The 24,958-nt window shown below is 41.1% G+C and overlaps 2 protein-coding genes and 1 non-coding gene across 3 annotated transcripts in view; 1 reads left to right on the top strand and 2 right to left on the bottom strand.

Moving 5' to 3' along the window:
- barc (RRM1_TatSF1_like and RRM2_TatSF1_like domain-containing protein barc) overlaps positions 1-16,205 on the bottom strand; it is a 129,991-nt gene extending 113,786 nt beyond the window's left edge. The window contains exon 1 of the mRNA XM_080277978.1: positions 15,566-16,205. The gene's annotated coding sequence lies outside the window, so the exon portion shown is untranslated. The remainder of the gene's footprint in view (positions 1-15,565) is intronic.
- AMPdeam (AMP deaminase) overlaps positions 12,096-24,958 on the bottom strand; it is a 317,845-nt gene continuing 304,982 nt past the window's right edge. The window contains exons 19-20 of the mRNA XM_080277977.1: positions 20,585-20,702; positions 12,096-15,645 (exon numbers count right to left, since the gene is read on the bottom strand). Coding sequence (XP_080134103.1) covers positions 20,636-20,702 — 67 coding nt within the window. The 3' untranslated portion in view covers positions 12,096-15,645; positions 20,585-20,635. The remainder of the gene's footprint in view (positions 15,646-20,584; positions 20,703-24,958) is intronic.
- Positions 20,129-20,247, top strand: LOC145406954 (5S ribosomal RNA). The gene has a single exon (XR_013898621.1). It is a non-coding gene; the product is annotated as a 5S ribosomal RNA (ribosomal RNA).

Here is a 24,958-nt window from a genome sequence, read left to right as displayed (position 1 = left end):
ATCACAACAGCATGGAAGGAGGTGAAATCAAGCACACTGAATGCCACTGGCACAAAAATGTGGCCAGAATGTTTTTACTCCTTCATGTGGTTCCTGGTGGTGGAGAACATCTGTCGTGACATCTTCGACCAATTGCATGAGGCTCAGTTTGAGGAGATCAGTGAAGAAGACGTGCAAGAGGTCCCGGACAGTCACATTGAGCAGTTCTCCACACGGGAGATCGCTAAGGTAAGGGAATGGGTGGCAGAGGCACAGGAAGGTGGTGAGGACAGTGGCAGGGATGAGCCCCCTGATGTTCTACACATCAAGGCCTTGAAGGAGCTCCTTGCAGTGATGGACAGGGCAATTTCATACATCCTGGATAAGGACCCAAACCCAACAAGGATAGATGCTGCAATGCACAGCATCAAACAACACTTGAGGCTGTTCAGGGAGCTCCTTGTAGCTAAGAAAAAGACAGCATGACAGACCACTATCATCTTCTCTCGTGTCACCAGCACCGATGAAGTGTCAAGGCCATCAACAAGTGGTGTACAGATGCAATGTTCTGCATCACCTGCCTCCATCATGTCTGTCTCATCTTCATAGCCACCTGGAACACCCATACATTGCCCTTCCACCACACCACCTTGCTACCACAATGCCACACTCTCCCTCACCCTCATCACTATGCTCTTAATCACCCTCACTGCTACACTATCCTTTGGCCTCAGCACTTTGTTCACTCTCCTTATCCCTCTTTACCTCCTCCTGAGGATCTGGAGTGATTGTCCAGCCCCTTCAGCTGTTCCCCAGCCTTGGTCACGACTTGGTCTGACCTAGGACATACTTCAGGTGGGTGGCAGATTTTTTTTTTTTTTTCTTTAAGGCTTTGTGGCCAAAGGTTCCCTTCATATCCTCGTTGAACCCATGTTATCTTGACCTCATCATATGATATCACTATGCAGTAGGTTCTTACTTGATGTAACCCCGTCACATAGGGAGGAGTGACTGTATTCTGGATCAGAATTGATCCAAGTGAGCCTGAGTGGGTACAAAGGACCTGAATGACTTGAATGGCCTAATTGGATCTGACTAGGCCAGATTGTATGTGATGGACCTTATTGTTCACAAGTGGCATTAATTAAGTCTGAGGGACCTAAGTGATCCTGAATAGCTTCCACTGAACTTGAAATGCTGGCTGAGCCAGACTGGATGTGAAGGACCTGAATGAACATTGGCTTAAACAGATCCAATAGGATCTGAAGGCATGTTCCGAATGGCCCTTTCTGTCTACCATCTAATCCCTTATTGCCCCACAAGTGTAGGGGCCAGGATTTGAAGATGTAGTGTTGACATTTAAGGTGAGGGTGAATAGTCACTTGTCCATGGGTGGCATTTTATGAATAAACCCCAACCATCATTTGGATGCAAACACTTGCATGGACCCACTTCCTATTAGAGCAGTTTACCTTACTAGACCACCAGAGGTCTGTTTTGTTATGTGGCTACAATGCAACATCATAAATAATTTCCTGGGCTACAAAAAGCTTGTCATTCAGCACAGAATCACTTAAAGGTACAGTTCTGCAGGACAAGTATATGGTGGGTACCATACCAACCACAAAGAATGGCCCAAAAATGCCCTTCATGAATTAAAATAAACCTGAACTGACAAAAATGAACTGTGATTTTTCTGACTGGGTCTGAACAAAGCTGATATGACCTACAGCAAAAGAATGAATTTACAAGTACAGTATCTGAACTAACTCTAGACGGACAGACCAGCTTGTTATTTGTGTATTTGTGTGTATATGCTGATGTAGGTAGGTGGGGAGCCCCCATCATCCACTCACTCAATGTAGGGATGCCTCATGATCTCTACACTGAGTGATTAGCTAAATGGTTTCCTATACCCAGGAAACCATTTACTGCGCTGGGTGGTAACCATATAACCGGGGTTTTGGCTGGGTTAAGTGTCCCCTAGATTCCCCTATACAAAATCACTTATTCATGGCAGACGTTTCAGAGAGCCTCGGAGGGCCCAGTACCTGCCCAGGACCCCAACCAAATGTGCAGATTCGCATGGCCATGTGGAATGTGAGAGGTGTAAATGAGGACAGCAAGAAGGTGGAAGTGGTGAATGTGTTCAAGAGTGCGAGATATGCTGTGATGGCATTCTGTGAAACAAGGATGAAAGGGTGTGAACTGGAGGAGTGGGAGGGTGTGAAATGAGTAAGATCGGGCATGAATGGGTGAGGAGGATGGAAGGAAGGAGTTGCTCTTTTAATGAACGAGGTGTGGCAGAGTGGAATGAGAGATTTCAAATATCTCAGCTCGAGATGTATGTATGTCAAGTTCAAGTTTGAGAAGGTGAAAGTGGGAGTGATAATAGCATATGCACCGTGCGATAACAGGAGTCAAAGAGAGAAATACTGTACAGGTTTTGGGATGAGCTGGATGAAGCAGTGGGAGAAATGCGCAGGAGCTATAAAGTGATTGTGATGTGCGATATCAGTGGATGGGTAGGCACTAGTCCTGAGGATGACATAATGGGTTGTAATGGAGTATGGTACCAGGAGAAAATTATATGGGAAGCAACTGAAGGATACGTGCCAGGAAAGGAGGTTGTGCATTTGTAATTCGTATTTCAAACACAAAGATGCACATAAATATACATGGTATAGAGGGAACGGGGATCATGTTGAAAGGAGCCTGATTGATTATGTGCTCGTACAAAGGTCAGTGCTGAGAATGGTTGCTGATACAAGGGCCATGAAAGGACCACGTGCATGTCTGTCGGATCATATGATTGTGTTATGCAATATCAAGCTGAGAGGAATGACGTGGCCCAGGAGAGAGAGGAGCAATCAGGGAGAGAGATTGAAAGTCGAGATGCTGAGAATTAAAGACACGGAGGATGAAAACAGGACCAAAGTAGGGGAGGAGTTGGAATCAGTGAATTGGAATGAAATGGATCTGGACTGCCTGTGGAATGCATATAAGGAATGCTTAGTTAGGAATGCTAAAGTGGTGTGTGGTGTGGCAAGAGTAACAACAAAGAAGAAAGGTATGGCATGGTGGGATGAGGATGTTAAGAGAGCGGTGGAGGAAAAGAGGAAAAAGTGGCTAAAGTGGTTACAGGACAGGGGTTCAGTTGAAATAAGAACTGAATATATTGAGAGCAAGAAGCACGTAAAGAGACTAGTGCAGAGGAAAAAGGAGGAGGTAAGTGATGATCTAGAAAGAAAAATGAATGTGAACTACTCTGAAAATAGGAAGTTGTTCTGGAAAGAGGTGCGGAAGTGTAGAAGTGAAAGCAGAAAGAAATGTGATGGTGTGAAGGATGTAGGTGGTAGATTATTAACCCATGGGGATGAAGTAAGGACCAGATGGAAAGAATATTTTGAAAGCCTGATGAATGGCAATAGAGACAGCAGAGCTGCTGTAAACATGATTGGTTTGAGGGACGTGCGAGAAGGAATGCAGTGCCAGGAAACGTGACACTTGCACAGGTGAAGAGTGCTGTGAAGCAGCTGAAAAATGGGAAAGCAGCTGGGGTTGATGAGGTGTATGCAGAGATGATTAGGTGTAGTGGAGAGAGTGAAATGAAGTGCTTGTTGGAGGTATGTAAGAGGGCATGGATGAGTGAAACTGTGCCAGCAGAGTTGAAAAAGGCTGTGATCGTACCCCTATACAAAAATAAAGGTGAGCAAACTGAGTCCAAGAATTATCGTGGCATAAGTTATTGAGTCTGGTAGGGAAGTTATATGGAAAAATCATTATAGAGAAAGTAAGAGAAATCTCAGAAGTCCTAGTGAGTGATGAACAGGGTGGCTTTAGGAGTGGCAGAGGATGTGTGGATTAAGTATTTGCAGTGAGATAGTGGAGAAGGCTTGTGATATGGGCCATAAGGTGTTTATGGCATTCATGGATCTGGAAAAAGCATACAACAAAGTGGACAGAGAGGGATTTTGGAAAGTTTTGCACATGTATGGTATACTGTAGATGGTAAGCTGCTAGGTGCTGTCAAGAGTTTTTATGATGGTAGTGAGGCATGTGTAAGGGTAAATGGGCATGTAAGTGAATGGTTCAAGATCAGTGTGGGCAGGCAACAAGGTTGTGTGATGTCCCCATGGTTGTTCAGTATATATATGGATGGGGTGATGAGAGAAGTAAAAACACTAGTAATGGAGAGAGGGATGGCATTGGTAATGAATGGTGACGGATGGAATATCTCAAATTTGTTGTATGCTGATGATGCAGTACTGCTTGGAAGTACTGGACAAGAACTTGGTAGGCTAGTGCAGAGTTTTGCTGATGTCTGTGAGTGTCGTGCCTTGAGAGTAAATGTAGAAAAGAGTAAAGTGATGGTTATTGAGAGAGAAGGTGACCCCCAGTGTGATATTACAGTGAATGGAGAGAGACTGGAATTAGTGAGAGAGTTCAAGTACCTGGGTACAGTGATAGAAAGGAGAGGAAATTGGGCAAAAGATGAGGAAAGTAAAGTGGCACAAGGAAGGAAAGTTGCTGGTGCTATGAAGGCTTTGATGAGAAACAGAGGGATGAGTGTTGCAGCTGCACGAGGCTTACATGAAGGAGTGTTAGTACTAGCTTTAATATGTGGATGTGAGACTATGGTGTAGCATGAAAATGAAAGTCAAGAGTGATAGCAGTGGAGATGGAGCTACTGAGGAATGTATGAGGAGTACTGAGAGTGGATAGGATACGAAATAATGTGACTTGTGAAAAATGCGGAGTGAGGAAGTCTGTGGACACCGGAACTGAAGAAAGTGTACTGAGATGGTATGGTCATGTGGAGAGAACGGATAACAATAAAACAGAATGGTGAAAACGGTATATCTGAATGAATTTGATGGAGGGAGAAGGCGAGGTAGGCCAAGGAGAAGGTGGATGAATGTATGAGGAAGAGAGGTATGGCAGTCGGTGAGGCAAGGGGACTGACAAGAGATTGAGCTGGCTGGATGAATGTTGTGGGAAGAAGTACATGATCAGGGATTTGGCACCCCTTTTTAACGTGACAGTGTTTGGATTGACTCTGTTGGATACGTTTGCGAAGCTGCAGAATGTGGTAAAAGTTTTTGGCGTATCAGATAAAGTCAGGATTCCGGGGGCTTAAATGAAGAGTGAATGGAAACATGGCCCATTGGAGTGGGCAGACTTGGGCTGTCTGGACGTTGCTACTCCTCACCCTGCCCTAGGGTGGGAAAGGAGGTCCAGATGATGATGATAATGTGTTTATGTGTTGATGGTAAAAATTTGTGTTCCTGTCATAGCTGCTATAGATGACCCTGGACAGTGCTTTGTTTCATCAGGTTAACAGTTAACCTCTACAAGTGGATGTTGCTTGTACACATCCAGAGCTGATATGGAAGAACAGTTCGCTTGCACAGTGCGCGAGTGGATGGGCGGTCTGTGACTTTGCGTACTGTGAGTACATAATCTTATTGGAAAAATAGCATATGGGCAGGACCCCCTCAAACCTCGATATTTTATTAATCTTAGGGACATTATAAAGGAAAAATTTTTAAGACATATACTACAGATATTGCCAAAGTAACAAAAATATGGTCAGTCACCTTGAAGACAGTAGACAACAGGCCTGATGAACTTAGATAGCAGGGGTTCCGAGGCACGGCAACACACTTAGGGTGCCCCAGCCGCACCAGCCACTGCACCACCCACCACACCAACGCTTTCCTCTTTATAACTAGACTCCTCTTGAGCACCTTCCTCACGAGCCTCTAACTCATTCACTTCGGCCAAAAACCCCTCGAAGTCGAAGGGCGTGGCCCCTCGCCCCACACCCACGCTGCGCAATAGAATGCCCGGGAAGTTCTGCACATCTACGTCAGGATGGTCACATAGTCTGGGAAAATAGCGGTTTTGGGCCACTGCTTCCCTCTGCCTCGCGTATTGTGGAATAAACTCGCGCGTTCAAAGATTTATGGTTATGATTTTTGGTCGCTCGTGTACTCTACGATTCGCGCGCTGTGCAAGTGAACTGAACTTTGTTTTGTTTGGAGTTTGTGTGAAAGAAACAAATTTTGCAGACTTTCATCCTCTTACTTGTGTTCAGAACTAGAGTGGAAAGGTAACAGGCAACTAAGAGGCCTATATGTTATAAATACCAGTAACACAAGGTTCTGAGCTCCATTACTCTAGGCATTATCACTTCATGACAAGGCACCACCTTTTATTACATTCTGACAAGATGGCTTCATTTATCTTTACACATACAGTACTTCTTGAACTCAAAGGGTTAAGTAATGAGCAAAGAAAACAATTCATATGATTCATATATTTTATATACTAAAATACTATAAATAATTCCATATTCTCATGCTAAAACTGTATACCATTTCAACAATATTTAAATATTCTAAAATGCATCCCTGGTAAGGGCTATGAAAATTTCTCTAGATGTTTCTAATGCAGAATCAAGACATTTCAATAATTTCAACCTAATCAACTGTTGAGAAATTCTTTACATTCATTATTTTCCTGTGGCACTACATATGAATACTGTCATCACTGGTACGCTATCGACAATTACAGGAACAGCAGTTCACAGCTATAGTACTTCACTCATTCAGACTATCACAAGATGAGAGCCATGACATGTTTAGTAGGCCAGTGTACAATACTTAACTGAAATGTTGAAAATACTCAATAGTACATCTTGAACATTTTGCGCTCCAGTTATTGTTAACCCCTCCAATCTGGCGATGTATACTATAGTCCCGGCGTGCGACTCCAAGATTGTTATTATCGTGCTCTGGCAACCTACAATTCAAAAGTGCGTTTGATTTTGTGTATGAGACGCATGTGATTCGTGTGTGATATGTTCGTGTATAATAATATTTGTGTGTAATATATTCGTGCATAATAATGTGATTCATGTATAACATGATACAAAATTGGACGCACTTTTCAGTGGTAGGTTGCCAGGGTACGAAAATGACAACCTCAGAGTCATGCGCCGTGACTATAGTGATTTTTCATTTTACTATGATTTTATTCAGATCTGGGAAACCTTTTGTAGTGAAGGGATACATGAACACTATATTTAACTTCTCCAGTTCAAAAATCCTCTGCAAACCTGAATAAAATCATCTTGAGACTGCAAGGATAAACCAAAAACTAAATAACTAAACTGAAAGGGTTAAAGTAATAAAAAATGCTGTAGAGGGTACTTCAACATTCTACATATACCTTACTTGTATATATATATATATATATATATATATATATATATATATATATATATATATATATATATATTAGACACACACACACACACAATGCATGCATTTCATATCTATCTATCTATCTATATCTATCTCTCTCTCTATATATAGACACATACACACAATGCATGCATTTCATATCTATCTATATATATATATATATATATATATATATATACACACACACACACACACACACACACACAATGCATGCATTTCATATCTATCTATCTATCTATCTATATATATATATATATATATATATATATATATATATATATATACACACACACACACACACACACACACACACAACCGAACAGTCAGAGTGAGCAGACGTCCCAGCCATCGCTGCGAACCTTAAGTAGTTTTCAGGAATTTTGTCTGTCCTATCTCCTAAGGTCTTGTTTTAAATTTAAAATAATGTAAGTTAATAGACTACCAAAAATGTAAAGATTTATTGGCTAGAGTATACATGAATATTTGTAGTATTTTCGGTAACAGCTGTTTTGGTACTTTAACCAATCTCAAACATGGCCGAAAATGTAAACATTGAGGGACTCGAATTTCCAAGATTTGATAGAAATACCGATGTCCTTGATCTGGTTAAAACATTGATTATGAGGATTAGTGAACTTGAAAAGAAAGTGGAGAATCTAGTGATAAAGGACGTGTCTGAAAATACGGAGACTACTATACAGAGTCTGATCCAGTCCAATGAGACGGCGAATGAGGAGATGAAGAAATTTGAAGCATGAAAATGTAGAATTGAGGAGAAAACTAGAAGAGAGTACTAATAAAACGGAGAAGGTGAGTAGTGTATTGGAAGAGCATAAGGCAAAATGGGCACACGTAGAAGAAGAACAGAAAGAAGTGGTCAGCTTAAGAGAAATCATCCAGGAAGAAAGGGAAATGAACAAGAAAAAAATGGAAGAAAACGCAGTGAAAATACTGAAGAAAAAAGAGAAAATAGTGAGAGAAACTGTAGAAAGGAACAGATGTGTGGTAATATTTGGGAACAGGGAGGAGGAAGAAAAGGTTAGATCCGTGAGACTTGAGAGAGACACGAACCTGGTGAGAAGAATAGTAGGCAAGATTGATCCCGAAGGAGACAAGTGGGTAAAAGAAATTGAGGAAGTAAGGAGGATAGGGCCGTATAAAAAAGGGGAAACAAGACTAATATGAGTCGAGTTGTCAACAGAAAATGTAGTAAATGATATACTTAAAGTGACCTGGAAATTAAGCAAAGAGGCAGAGATGGAAAATATTATAAAAAGAAAAGACTTGAATGAAGAAGAGAGAGAAGTTCTAAAATCATTGAAGGAACAAGTAAAGGAAAAAAATTATAAGAGGACAGAGGAAGAATGTAATACTTTTTTTTTGGAGAGTGATGGATATGAAAGTAAGGAAGTGGTATGTGAGAAAACAGAAGTGAAGGAAACTAAGGGGGATGGCTATGAAAGATCAGAAATTGGGGAAGTCGTACCAACAGAGAGAACGAGAGAAGAGGGTATAAAAAATATCAAAAATAATTTGAAGGTGGTATATACTAATATTGATGGTTTAATATCGGCAAGGCTTGAAATTAAAGATTTCTTGAGAGAACATGAACCTGATATCATGTGCTTTGTAGAGACCAAATTAAAAGAAGATATTGATGTTCATTTGGGAGATGGTAAATACAAACTGTGGAGAAGAGACAGAAAAGAAAAAACAGGAGGAGGAGTGATGATAGCAGTGAAGAACAACATCAATGTAGATACCATGGAAATGGGAGAAGGCAGGGCTGAAGTGATATATATGAAATTAGAAAATGGAGAGAATGGTAAGAGAGATATGGCGGTAGGGTATGTTCCCCCTAAGACGACAGCATGGAAGGATGACGAATACCAGATGTTGTCAGATATGGCTAGTTATTTACAAAAAATAATTGAGAAAAGCAATAATATAATTTTGGTGGGTGACTTTAACTGTAAAGAGGTGAACTGGTAAGAATGGGACTCAAGACATAGCGAGGATTCGTGGGGCACTATATTATTAAATATAATAATGAATAATGTGATGACGCAATGGGTCAAAGAAGAGACACGGTTCCGAGGTGAGGACACACCAACAAGGTTAGATTTACTGTTTACCAAAAAGAACCCGATGTAATAGAATCATTGAAATATTCCTGTCCTAAAGGAAAAAGTGATCACGTGGTCATTGAGTTCCAGATGATAATAGGGAACATCGAGCCAAGAGACAAGCTTCATAGGCAGGGAAGATACAACTTTGGGAAAGCAAATTTTACAGGATTGAGAAAATTCTTTGAAGATGCGGATTGGAGAAAATTCAGAGAAATGAGAGAGATACAGAGGATGTGGGATATCTTTCTAGACCTCTGTAATTTGGGAATGGAAAAATTTGTACCAAGAGTAAGAGGGAAACATAACAGGGAAAAGGAGTGGTTTAATAGAAGGTGTATGATAGCAAAAAAAGAGAGAGAGATAAGGCGTGGAACAACTGGAGAAAGAGAAGTAACAACAGAACAAAGGAAGAATATAAAAGAACTAGAAATGAATACACAAGAATACGTAGAGAAGAAGAAAGAAATTTTGAAAAAGGTATATTAGACAAATGCAAGGATGAACCCAAACTGTTTTATAGATTTGTTAATGGCAAACTGAAACAAAAGGAAGGAATCATCAATCTGAAAGTAAAAGGAGAGGTCTATAAAGATGCAGCAATGCAAGCTGAAATAATGAACAAATATTTCCAATCGGTTTTCACTAATGAAAAAGAGTTTGTGGAAGGGTAGGGAGTGATTAGAAATGCATTGGGGATAAAAGATATAAAAGTGGAGGTACAGAAGTGTATAAATTACTGGAAACTCAAGATGTAAGGAAAGCCCCAAGACCTGATGAAATTTCTAATTGGGTACTGAAGGAATGCAGAGAACAACTGGCAGATAAAATTCACAGTTTAATCGTGTGTTCTCTGAAAAAGGGAAAAGTGCCACAAGAATGGAAGAGGGCAAATGTGGTATCAATTTATAAGGGAGGAAACAGGGAAGAACCCCTGAATTATAGACCAGTGTCTCTAACCAGCATGGTCGCAAAATTGTGTGAGAAAAACCTGAAAGACAGATGGATAAAATATCAAGAAGAGATGAATATTTTGGCTGAATGTCAGTTTGGATTCAGAAGTGGAAGGTCATGTGTTTCCAACTTGTTGAGTTTTTATTCGAGAGTGATTGACGTGGTACAGGAGAGAGATGGTTGGGTGGATTGTGTGCACTTAGAGAAGGCCTTTGACAAGGTACCTCATAAGAGACTAATGTGGAAACTAGAATATATAGGAGGACTGAAGGGGAAACTCCTGGAATGGATGAGAGACTTTTTGAGAGACAGACAAATGAGGACAGTAATAAAGGATAGGATGTCTGGATGGAGGGAAGTGAGAAGTAGTCCCTCAAGGCTCGCTGTTGGCACCAGTATTGTTCCTGATTTACGTAAATGATATGGTAGATGGAGTGAACAGTTATGCAAGTCTGTTTGCTGATGATGTAAAGATCTTGAGGAAGATAGAGGTTGAGGAGGATTCTAAAATGCTACAGGAGGATCTGGACAGGATACATGATTGAAGCCGGAGGTGGGAAATGAAATTTAATGTAAAGAAATGTAAAATATTGGAAATGGGTATAAGTACCAGGAGGCCATCACTGAATTATTTGTTGGTTAATGAATTAATCATAAAAATAAGAGAAGAGATAGATTTGGGAGTGCTGGTCCAAGATAGTTTGTCACTTGAAAAACACATTAACAATATAGTTAGAGAGACGTATAAACTCTTGACTAACACGAGAGTAGCATTTCATTATATGGATGAGGAGATGATGAAAAAATTGATAGTGGCCATGATCCGCCCCAGGTCTGAATACGCAGCAGTAGTGTGGTCTTCTCACAAAAAGAAAGATATAAACAAGATTGAGAGAATACAAAGAACAGCAACCAAGATGGTCCCCAGTCTGGCAGATTTGTCATACAAAGAGAGGTTGGAAAAGCTGGATTTGCCTTCCTCGGAGGAAAGGAGAAAGAGGGGAGACATGATTGCAGTGTTTAGGACCATGATAGGAGTAGATAAAATTGACCGAGAAGATCTGTTTGTATGGGATAAGAGAGCAACAAGAGAACACGGAATGAAATTGAAAAAGTCAAGCTGTTTGAAGGATATCAAGAAATATAGCTTTCCTTACAGAAGTATAGACTTATGGAATAGCCTGGACAAAGAGATCGTCCAGTCTAAAAACTTAAACGAGTTTAAAGCTAAATTTGACTTACTGAGAAACAGTGACGGGAACCCACGAGCATAACACATTTTGTGTATATCACAATTAGGCATATTAGGTAAATACATAAGTATTTGGAACAACTTGGACGAAAAGGTGGTGCAGGAGAAAAACATTCACGTGTGTAAAAGTAGACTAGATAAATGTGGACATGGAGACAGGACATCACGAGCATTGCTCAATTTCTGTATACAGTACTACAAATAGGTAAACAGAAATAGGTAAATACACACACACACACACACACACACACACACACACACACACACACACACACACACACACACTTTCCTATCTTCTGTCTTTTTCATGTACAAATTTAACTATCTCTATCTGTCTATTGCAAGACACCTTAATCCCTTATATGGGGTGGCCACAAACAAATCGCCTCCATGTCCCCCGCCATTTCACTGCCCAGCTCCCAATTCACACCCCCCTCTCTCATATACCTTTCCACTCCATCCCTCCATCTTATCCATGGCCTTCCCCTCCCTCTCTCCCCCACCACCTCACTCACATACACTCTCCTTGTCAGTCTCTCACGCTCCATCCTCTCCACATGGCCAAACCACCTCAATATGTTTCTCCTGACGCTTCCAATCACATCCACACCATAACGCTCCTTCACATCCTCATTTGTCAGTCTGTCTCTCCAAGTGACTCCAGAGGCTCATCTCAAATAACTCATTTCCACTGCTTTTCCTCTTGACTTGTGTCCTTCCAACAACATCCAAGCTTCATGTCCATACATAAAAGTTGGTATCACAATACTGTCATGTAATAATTTTTTCACTTCCATGCTCACTTCCCTGTTTCTTATCACTGCCTTCAGGGAACCAGCAAACTTTCTTCCTTGTTGTACCCTTTCAAGCACTTCACCCTCCAAACTTCTATCCTTATTCATCACACTAGCCAAGTACTTAAATGTACTCACATTTTCCATTTCCTCATCATCCAACCTCACTGTACATTCACTGACTTCACCTCTCTCAAAGACCCTAACTTTACTCTTCCCTACATCCACCTTTAGATTCCATTTCTTACACACACTCCCAAACTCATTCACCAAGCCTTGCAGCTCCCCTTTGTCTTCACTTAACAACACAGTATCATCTGCAAACAACAGTACAGGGAGTTTCCAAACACTGCCCTCTCTCATTAGGGCCACTCTAACATCCACTGCCCTACCTTGTATCTCTTTAATAACCCCATCCATATATAGATTGAACAACCATGGAGACATGACTTATAGAAAAACTCACTCAGTTCACTATCCACACGCACTGGAGCCGTAGCACCCTCATACATACTCTTCACAGAATTCAGCAACTTCCCATTTACTCCATATATTCTTAATACTTTCCACAATCCTTGTCTATCCACCCTGTCATATGCTTTCTCCAAATCCATGAAGGCCGCATACAACTTCTTTCCCTTCTCTAGAAACTTTTCCACTAAAGATCTAAGAATGAATATCTGATCTACATAATCTCCACTAAAGATCAAAGAATGAATATCTGATCTATACAACCTCTTCCCTTCCTAAAGCCTCCCTGTTCTTCTCTAACTAATTCCTTGGTTATTTCCCTGACTCTGTTAATAAGTATCCTACCATATAATTTTCCTATTACACTAAGAAGACAAATGCCCCTATGATTACCACATACTTCTTTTTTCCCCTTTCCCTTTGTACAAGGGAATAATTATACCTGACTTCCAATCCTCCGGGACTCTACCTTCCTCCCAGGCCAATCTGCACATCTTCCACATCCATTCTACTACTATATCTCCCTCATGCTTCAGCATTTCACCACACACTTCATCAATTCTTGGGGCTTTCCCCATTTTGACTTTCTTCATTGCTTCCACAACTTCCATCCTACTGATTTCTTCCTGTCTTCTCACCTCCCTCCTTCTCCCAGCCATTCCCCAGGCTCTTATACTCGCATTAGTTTCATTCTCTGTGTTCAACAATTCATTAAAGTGTTCTCTCCACCTGTTCACTTTTTCTTCCTTCTCAACTAGTAATCTACCATTTTTTTCTTTCACTCCCCTAATAACTTCATTGCCACCCTGTCTGACTCTCTTTACCTCTTTCCAGAACATTTTCTTACATTCCCTCCACTTGACTATCAAATTCCTTCCAAATTCCTCATCCACTCTCTTCTTACTCTCTCTTACTAATCTTTTCACCTCTCTCTTCCTTTCTACATATAACTCTCTCTTCCATCTCTCAACTTCTTCCATGTCCCTATTTCTCATCCACTCACTATATGCTTTTTTCTTTTGTGCCACAGCCTGTCTCACCTCTTCATTCCAACATATTGTTCCTTGCACCCTCTTTCATCTTCTCTTCACCCCACATACCACATCACAAACTGCACATATTTCTTCTGTGAATATCTTGCACACACCTTCCACATCCCCCATCTGCTTCAATTCATATTTACCCAATTGTTCCTCCACTGCTCTCTTATATTCTGCCTCTTTCTCATCCTCCTGTAACCTCTCCACTCTCCTTGTATATACTCATTCCTCCCGTTCTTCCCTTCTTCTATTTCTCCATTTTACTTGGACCTTGATTCGGACCACCACTTGGTGGTGGTCAGAAAGTCCACTCCCCAACCGTTATATGCTCTTGCATCCATTACACATCTTTGCATCCTTTCATCCACACACACATAATCAATCACTGCCTTCCTTTCATTCAGTTCACCATCCACCCTTCTCATCACTCGCCATGTATACCTGTGGATCATTTTGTGCGTGAAAAGGGTATCAGCTACCACCAACCCCCTCCTGGCACAAATGTCCACTAAAGCACTGCCATTCTCATCTATCTCAGGGGTACACCCCGCTCACCAACTACTCCATCCACCTTCACATTCCCTACTTAACCATTTACAAATTTGACCAGTCCTTTGAATCAATCATGAATCCTTAATTCACTCGTACTCAGTTCTTAAAATTACTGTATATAGTCAGCAAGTTTACTGTACCGCACAATAAATATCCACATAAAACGTAAATCAATAAAAAACATGAGTAAAAATATGTAAGTTTCTAAGCCTTCTTTCTTCTTCCTTATGAAACAAGACTTAAGGTAATAAATGTCTAAAACATGAGAAGAATCTGATTCCCCTCTCATACAATACAATAAGGTAATGCACTGATGAGTTTATGTAATGGAGAGAATTCACAGTCAATATAAAACGACCAATTACACAATCATATTTAAAGATTTCAGTCACTGGACACAATTTCACTCCTCTACAACATCATTAGCACATAAGAAAAACTAACTGTAACAACATGGAAATACCTAACAGGCACCAAGTTGGTTAGTCCCTGCACATCTCTCTCTCAGCTACACAGACAAAAGAATGTTCAATATATTTCTGGGAGAATAGCAACTATGAGGAACTTTTGGTACCGGGTAAAATTTTTTTTCTTAAGCTCTCTGAACTTTGCCTGGCAGGAAATGAGTTCAGAAATCACTTGAGCAGCATTCTACCCCTCATTTGGACAAACCCAGCATACAGGAATAATGATGATAATAATAATAACAATAATAATAATACTAATAATAATTAATAAAAATAATAATAATACAACAGTGGCATAAAAAATAGTTATTCCAAGCGAACTTTACGACAGCATTTTAGCTTGTTTAGCAATCATTAAACACATGAACCAATTCAGTCAGTCTTGGTCAGATACCATGACCTACTGTATAATCAATATTAGCTTAAATTATTTATGCTGAATATCTTATAGTCTTCACCTCTTCACTTACTACCTTATAATTTCATAATCATATATGACTGCAAGAAGATAAGAGGATCTCCTCAATGCAATTTAGAGGACAAGAGGGATTTGGATGTCTCCTTTTACCTGTATCACCCTTGCCTTATGTGGGGTTGGAATAATGATATTTTCTCTACCCATGGCATGTATACCTAATTTTGCTAATCCAGCCACTAACCTGATGTACTGTACTGTACCTCCAACATTCCCTAAAGCTGTTGCCTCTGGAAAAATCTATTTCTTGTCTGATGGCATGATCTGGGAGGGATGGCCTTGATAAAAGTACCTCCAAGTATCTCTATCCCTTTATAGTACAGTAAAAGTCCTCTCATTTGGCATCTGGTCTTACAGTATTTCCGGCCTTTCGGCGGTTTTCATAAATAGTCCCATTACGGAAGTGCTCGTCAAGCACATATGCTGGGCAGATCAGCATCCGCGATAGGGTCACCAGCACACCACTGGTACCCGTGCACCCATAATTTGCCAATTTGGTGCTATTGACATTAGATCTAGCACTTTTCATAATTATTTAGCGTTTTTCATAATAATTAAGCGTCAATAAATATTCTTCTATATCTAGTGTGTTTTTAAGTCCATTTTAGCGCAAAAATTTGAACAGTTCACCTATAGCTTAGCGTATTTTAAAGTTGAGCTTAGCGTTTTTGAAGATTTCTGCTTGCCAGCACTGCATGCACCGTCGGCCATCATGGCCCGTAAGTGTCTGGCTTTGTGAAGGGGACATTTCGAAAGTCTGGAAACTTTGTCATGCTATTTTAAGGTGTGTGCATGTAAATACACCTAAGTTAAGGTTAGTTCATGTGTACTGTATCATTAAATACTGTACATTAAATATAAGTTCATTATTAAATATTATGTGGTAAGGATTCACCAGTAATACTTGCTAGACACTGTGATTGCATTGGGGTGACTGACCATAATAGCTAGAAACTTTTTGGCAGGTTTTTCCGGTCATACAGCAGTTTCCGCTCTTTCGGCACCTGCTTGGTCCTGAATATGCTGAATGAGAGGACTTTTACTTTAATACAATATCTCCTTCTGCATCACACCACCCTCTCTAATATGCTCCCTTACAGTCTCCTTCCAATACTCTCAAGGAACTGCTCAGAAACACCACCACTTATGAAAAAAAACACTATGACTTTTTCTTCAAGCCCTTCATTTCATTAATATCGCTAACTGAACTGGCTGGGAACTCCCTGACCCCTTATGTTCATAGTACCAAACAACATAATCTAATACACTGTTTTAATATTACAGTAATTCTGTTTTGTTTTACAATGATGGGTTTTTCTACAACTTTCAATATGCTAATCCAATCTAAAGTACCGACCAGACTTCCTATGAACTTGCTTTATGGCATGTAAAATAATGCCATGGCTCATTTTGGACAATGGCTAAACTGTATATTAAGAAAAAAAAAATCAGTCTATACAGCAATAATAACACTGGATAAAACATACAGTAATAACTTGGTACACAATGGTTGCATCACTCCTTGGAAAACTCAACCTACTAATAACATTCAAAGTCAGCTACACATAAACCTAGAGACAGCATACATTACCAACCAACAAAGAAACTCATCACCTGCACCCTCAACGAATCCAACATGTGGAAACGCATTCTTGTCGGTTTGGGAGATTTTCTAACACCTCTTTCTTATTAGGTTATTACTATTACCTTGAATGTTTTATGCAATCTAAGCAGGTATTTACAAAGACATAAACACATACAATAAAGTAGTAAGTGTAAAATGCAACATTAATCAAAGGAAGAGATTTTAGAAGGCCTTTTAAGCTAATGAGAATACGATATAACCCCAAGACACTGGTTTTTGTTTTCAGTTAACTCCTTCAGCTAGCGATGAGCTTTATTATTTTACCAGCTCTCAGACAACTATCATTACATTAGTTATTATATTTAGCTAGTGGTAGGTGAGGGCACTCACCATCCACTCACTCAGCATAGTGCTGCTCTCAAGGGACTGCCCTTTCCTCTCTTCCTTCCTTCCTCTTCTTTCATTCCTTTATTCTCTCCTCTTCCTTCTGTCTACAGGTGACTCTACACTAAGTGACAAGCCAAATGGTTTCCTAAACACCAGGAGACCCTTTACTACACTGGATGACAACCACATAACCAAATTATGGCACCTGGTGGTTTAGTGGGTAAGTAAGGCACTCCAATCAGACTGAGCCCGTGCAGGTTTATATCCAACGGATGGTTGAGGTTTACTACTCATATATTGCCACTCAGGGATGAGTAAGGCTGCTCACTCTCATCTTGAATGTCAGGACCAACTTGCCTAGCCCCAGGCTCCTGTGCTCCTCATGGGACAACACAGGGTTAGATGATGATGATGATGATGATGATGATGAATGATGATGATGACATTTGGTTCAGGCAACACGCTCTGTAGCAATGGGGTTAAAAACCATTCACCCCTTCTATACAATAGTTCCTTTTTATTATATTATACTATTATTGTTATTTCCGCCAAAAAATTTTTTATTTTATTCTGCTTGGAGGAAACCTCACACTGTGAAGAGGCTACACCAGTGTATACCACCTATGAACACAATTTTTCAGCAATCTCATATACTGGCCACGGATGTATTCCAAAAATATTACAACTTTTTTATTTAAAAATTTTAGCTGGCAGAAATAGCAAATTAGTTTTACAGGTAGCAACAAAAAATTCAATAACCAATTCTTTAAAAATTTACTATGAAACCTAATACAGTGGTAAACGAGAATGTCAATAAAGGTGATTTATAACGAGGACCTCTTTTTACCAACCAACCCTGTAAACCATCTGGAAACAAACTGACACAATGCATCATCTGTCTGGAATCAAACACCACAGCCTGTGTTCTTGGCTGTGTAAGAGGCTTTCTAGCACCACTTCCATAGCCATTTCTCTGGCATATTGCACCTAAATGTTCTCCTGCATGTAATAAATATAATTTTAATGGCACACTTTGCATCAACTCTCTCATGGTTGCATCTTCTCTACTATTTTATTCCACTACATTATTTATTCAAGTCAGTGTTTCACACAAGCCTGAGTGTCATGGTCTTAACCACTTTAGTACTGTGTTTCCTGCCATGTAACGTGCAATTTTTCCCCAAAAAATTTGTTTAAAAAATCCATCCATCATCCAATCCTGCATTGCCCCATGAGGAGCGTAGGAGCCCAGGGCCAGGCAGTTGGTCCCGACATTTAAGATGAGAGTGAATTCACCCTGTGAAAATACCACAGATGTCATGGTTTGGGGTAGGCCTACAAGTTGAGGTGGCTGGTACCTACAAAACTGGCAATAATAATAGCAAAGTATGAGAGCCAAGGCCAGCCACCAACAGTCAGAAGCACTTGATGGCCTTACTAATTATTAAATTAAGATTTCAATAATGCACTCTAAAATGTGCATTATCATTAATACATCATAAATAAACAATAAAGTAAGCCTTCCATGCATTAGATATGCACACACAAGGTGCATGAAGTGACTGCACCATGCCAAGTGCATTGGTAAATTGCACAAAAAAGTCAGCTGGCTGCAAGCTAGCGAATGCATGGCGGTGGTGAGAGATTTGTATATTCATGTATTTCCACCCATCCACCCACCCACCATCCAATCCTACGCCGCCCCAGGAGAAGCATAGGAACCTGGGGGTAGGCAAGTTGGTCCTGACATTCAAGATGAGAGTGACCAGCCTCACTCATCCCTGAGTGGCATTATGCGAGCAATAAACCCCAACCACCCCTTGGATATAAACCTACACAGGCTCAATCCAACTGGAGCACCTTAATTACCCACTAAATCACCAGGTGCCATAATTTGGTTATATGGTTACCACCCGGTGTGGTAAATGATTTCCTGGTGTATAGGAAACCATTTGGCTTGTCACTCAGTGTAGAGTTACCCATAGGCAGAAGGAAGAGGAAAGAATGAAGGAAAGAAAGGCAGAAGAGGGTGGGTAAAGTCACCCACAGGCAGAAGAAAGAGGAAAGAGTGATGGAATGAAAATCAGAAGAGGAAGGATGGGAGAAAAGAATGGGAAGACACCCAAAGCCACACTACATTGAGTGAGTGGATGTTACATGCCCCCACCTACCACATCATGTATTTCCACATCAAATAAATAATTAACATAAAATTATTTTCCCCTCACAACTTACTGGTGGATGATGAATATGAATAACTAGTAAATTACAATGAGTAATTTTTTTTCCTAAGTATCCCCTGCCAACTCATGGGTGCACATTATACGCTGGTGCACATTACATGGCAGGAAATCAGTAAACTTTTGCTTTATTGTAGCCAACTAGAATGGATACCGGTATCTGATTTAACAAACACTTTAAGGTCAATGGACAAACCGTCGTACATACCAGATACCACCTGGTAAATGGGAAAAACCATGCAGACCATCCACTACATGGGGTATATGATGCAGGCCTACCGAATCAAACTGGATCACGTCCCACATGCAGGGTGACTCAGAACGCAGTTACTAACGCTGGTGTTTTTTTTTTTTTTTTTCCTCCACCTGCCTGGGCTAGTCATGAAGCGGTGTTCTGACAAGGGTGTGAAATTATGGGCCAAATAAGTGTAAAATGAGGATAGTTTTCATTTTTAGACCTAGAATATGCTATTTCATTCATTTATTTTCCATTATGTGCTTGAAATCCCACTTCAAAAGGATTAATGACTTTATGGCCAACGGCCATACCACGTTGAGTACACCGCTTCCCGTTCGATCAGCGAAGTTAAGCAACGTTGGGTCTGGTTAGTACTTGGATGGGTGACCGCCTGGGAACGCCAGATGCTGTTGGCATAACGTTCTCCCTACGTGTCAAGTGGGGTTGGTGGAGGATTAGTGCCCCTCCCTGTAAAACAATTAACTCTAAGCCGTTGGCCACCCCGTTTGGGATACATGGCGTCTGGCAATGAATGAATGAAATGTATCGGATTGAGCTTCCCTCTAACTGAACTGGTATAGAGCGGGTTTACAGTATGGTAATTTATTCAAGCCAATGCCAGATGATTTTATTTAGCTGAAAGAGTTCCTGAGAGTGTTAATATAATACAAGAGAATACCATGTGTTAAGTGCTGAAATAAACTGGTAAGGAAGAGGTGCAAGAGAACCTCCTAAACTATATAAATACAGAACCTTGGAAATAAACGCTGTTCTCCTCAGCATCTCCCAAACATCCCTGGAGGCTCAGTTCTCCTCCTTGTCACTTGGGTGGCGAAAGATGTTGGCCAGCTCATCCAACATGGTTTCATGCCTAGAAGTATGAATGAACATTAGAAAAGAAGCATAACAGGTAGAATTACTGGAATACTATGTATAAACCTGTCAAGTAACTGCAAAAAACCCAGTTACTGAAGGTACATAAGGCATCATTTAAGTACAACATGCTGTGTTAGATTATGACTGAAATACAGTACTTTATGTCATGAATGGTGTACAGTATCCCCCAAATGTATTGGCTCCTCTGGACCTGATGTACCTCTAAATGCAAAAAACACGACCTGCACTGCAGGTCTGATAGGGGTGGCATTGTTGACACTGGTCTGCACCATTCTTACTGTTTTCATACATTTAACAATCACCGTATCTGCAATATACAATGAATTTTCACATTATACCATATGCAAAACCACTACCATTATGTATATCCCTCACAGCTTTATGCACTTTAGATAACTTTAATTCCAACAGCTGCATTTCCAAGTGGCAATATAACACCACAGGTTACTATGTTTGGATGAAGAGAGCTTATCGGTGAACTGTCTCGAGCACAATATAGAGGGACCTAATATTACATTCATTTACCAGTATTCAAGGGAGTATTATGATGTCACCACACAGCATTACAATGACATAGTGATTTTCTGTACAGTGATAGTATTTACTGTATATTTTGTTCAGTATATTAGTATATATGGTGCAAGGGGGGCCCATCATCCACTCACTCAATGTAGGGATGCTTTATGGTCTCCACACTGAATGACAAGTCAAATGGTTTCCTGTACCCAGGAAACCATTTACTACACTGGGTGGTAACCATATAACCAGGGTTTTTGGCCGGGTTAAGTGTCCCCCAGATTCCCCTATCTAAAATCACATTATCATGGCAATTGTTTCGGAGAGCCTCGAAGGACCCAATATCTGCTCAGGGCCCCAACCAAATGGGCAGATTTGCATGGCCATGTGGAATGTGAGAGGTGTGAATGAGGAGAGCAAGAGGGTGAAAGTGGTCATTGTGTTCAAGAGTGCAAGATATGCCGTGATGGCACTGTGTGAAACAAAGAAGAAAGGGTGTGAAGTGGAAGAGTGGGAGGGTGTGACATGTGTAAGACTGAGCATGAGTGGACGAGGAAGATGCAAGGAAGGAGTTGCTTTGTTGATGAATGAGGTGTGGCAGAGTGGAATGGGAGATTACAAATGCGTCAGCTCGAGGTGTATGTATGTCATGTTCAAGTTTGAGAAGGTGAAAGTGGTGGTGATTGTAGCTTATGCAACGTGTGAGGACAGGAGTGAGAGAGAGATAGACAAGTTTTGGGATGAGCTGGATGAAGCAGTGGGAGAAATGCCAAGGAGCTATAAAGTGATCGTAATGGCCGATATCAATGGACGAGTAGGCACTGGTCCTGAGGATGACATACAGTAATGGGTTGTAATAGATTACTGTACCAGGAGAAAATGATAATGGGAAGTGGCTGAAGGATATGTGTCAGGAAAGGAGGTTGTGCATTTGTAACTCGTATTTCAAATACAAAGATACACATAAATATACTGTACATGGTACAGAGGGAACGGGGATTGTGCTGAAAGGAGCCTGGTTGATTATCTGCTTGTGGAGAGGTTGATGCTGGGAATGGCTGCTGAAACAAGGGCCATGAAAGGACCATGTGGAGGTTTGTCAGATCATATGATTGCAGTATGCAAGATCAAGGTGAGAGGAGTGAGGTGGACCAGGAGAGAAAGGAGCAGTCAGGGAGAATGACTGGAAGTCGAGAAGCTGAGGATCAAAGAAATGGCAGATAAATACAGGACCAAAGTAGGGGTGGAGTTAGAATTAGTGAATTGGAATGAAATGGATCTGGACAGCCTGTGGAATGCATATTGGGACTGCTGAGTTAGAAATGCTAGAGCGGTGTGTGGTGTGGCAAAAGTAACAACAAAGACAAAAGGTACGGCATGGTGGGATGAAGAGGTTAAGAAAGCAGTGGAGGAAAAGAGGAAGAAGTGGCTAGAGTGGTTACAGAACAGGGGTTCAGTTGAAATAAGAACTGAACATACTGAGAGCAAGAAGCACATAAAGAGACTAGTGCAGAGGAAAAAGGAGGAGGTAAATATGATCTAGGAAGAAAATTGAATGCAAACTACTCTGAAAATTGGAAATTATTCTGGAGAGAGGTGCAGAAATGTAGAAGTGAAAGTGGAAAGAACTGTGAAGGTGTGAAGGATGTAGGTGGTAGATTATTACGTAACCCATGGGGATGAAGTAAGGACCAGATGGAATGAATATTTTGAATGCCTGATGAATGGGAATAGAGACAGCAGAGCCACTGTAATCATGACTGGTTTGGGGGGTGTGCAGAGAAGGAATGCAGTGCCAGGAAACGTGACACTCGCACAGGTGAATAACACCACGAAGCAGCTGAAAAATGGGAAAGCAGCTGGGGTTGAGGTGTATGCAGAGATGATTAAGTGTAGTGGAGAGAGTGGAATGAAGCGCTTAAAGGAGTTATGTAAGAAGGCATGGATGAGTGAAACTGTGCCAGCAGAGTGGATTATACCCCTGTATAATAAAATAAAGGTGAGCGAAGTGAATGCAAGAATTATCATGGCATTATTTTACTGTGTGTGGAAGGGTATATGGAAAAATTATTACAAAGAAAGTAATAGAGATATCAGAAGTCCTAGCGAGTGATGAGCAGGGTGGCTTTAGGAGTAGCACAGGATGTGTGGATCAAATATTTGCAGTGAGACAGATAGTGAAGAAGGCTTATGAGATGGACTATAAGGTGTTTATGGTATGCATAGACCTGGAAAAAGCATATGACAAAGTAGACAGTGAAGGATTGTGGAAGGTTTTGAGCATGTACGGTGTAAATGGTAAGCTGCTAGGTGCCATCAACAGTTTTTACGATGGTAGTGATGCATGTGTAAGGGTGGGAGGCGGTGGCTCAATCGGTAGAGAGGTGGCCTGCAGTCCTAACGGACCCAGGTTCAAATCCCGCTGTGGCAGGAAACAGTTTAAGGATTTGAATTTCACAGAAATCAGACTTCACTGATCTACCAGAAGACCCGCCGACATGTCGTAAAAATACCCCCGCTAATACCAATACACCAGTCCTGTATGAGACAGCCCTAGCATGTATTCAGTATGGACGGTGGGTGTTAACGGCGAAGTAGTGACATGTAGAGGTGTATGGTACGTAGGAGGACTACTGGGCCTTGAAAGCAGGCTGTGAAGCCTATGCCCAGAGTCGAACACATAAAAAAAAAAAGAGGCATCAAAGTGAATGGTTCAAGATTGGTGTGTGTGGGCGACAAGGTTGTGTGATGCCCCCATGGTTGTTCAGTATACAGTCAGACCTCTACTTACAAAGAACTGACTTACGAAAAATCCGCAGATATGACAAAAATTGTGTGTGTGTGTGTGGGGGGGTCAGTCATAGCAAGGAAGGATGGAGTCAGGTGAAAACACTGACAAGGAAGTGAGGTGGTTCAATCAGTAGAGAGGTGGCCTGTAGTCCTAAGGGACCCGGGTTCAAATCCCGCTGGGGCAGGGAACAGTTTAAGGATTTGAATTTCATAAAAATCAGATTTTACTGATCTACCAGAAGACCAGCAGACATGTCGTAAAAATACCCCCGCTAATACCAATACACCAGTCCTGTATGACACAGCCCTAGGCATGTATTCAATGTGGACGGTGGGTGTTAGCACCGAAGTAGTGACATGTAGAGGTGTACAGTACGTACGAGGACTACTGGGCCTTGAAAGCAGGCTGTGAAGCCTATGCCCAGAGTCGGACACATAAAAAAAAAAAAAAAAAAAAAAAAGTTCAGGGAAGGGTAGGGGATAAGTGGAGGAGTGGAGAAAATAATTGGCTTTAATCTGGGGGGGAGAAGAGAGAGAGAGAGAGAGAGAGAGAGGGGATAGCACAGAAGTAGGTATGGTGTACAAAGGCGATGGGGTAGAGGGAAAGAACTTTGACCACAGTACTCGTAACTATGGGTTTAAGGTTGGTTGGAGAGAGAGAGAGAGAATGGACTTACGAAAGACCTTAAACCCCTCAAGTCCTAATTGCATCAATTGATGCGATTTGAGTTTTATGCCAAAATGCCTAATCGCATCAATTGAATGTGGCCTGTAAAAAACTACAGAGAGCTTCCTCCATCCCGATTATGACGTACATGGCTTCAGGCCAATGAGAACTCACCCCTGATGTGGTGTGAGGGGGGGATCGGACCAACCCGGGCGGTGGGGGGGCACCCCCCTCTCGGCCACCTCCATGCCACCCTC

This window comes from Coenobita brevimanus, chromosome 71 (assembly GCF_032717465.1).
Source record: "Coenobita brevimanus isolate Jiangsu-jjx chromosome 71, ASM3271746v2, whole genome shotgun sequence".
Lineage (NCBI taxonomy): Eukaryota > Metazoa > Arthropoda > Malacostraca > Decapoda > Coenobitidae > Coenobita > Coenobita brevimanus.
This window is presented reverse-complemented; position numbering and strand designations above follow the sequence as displayed.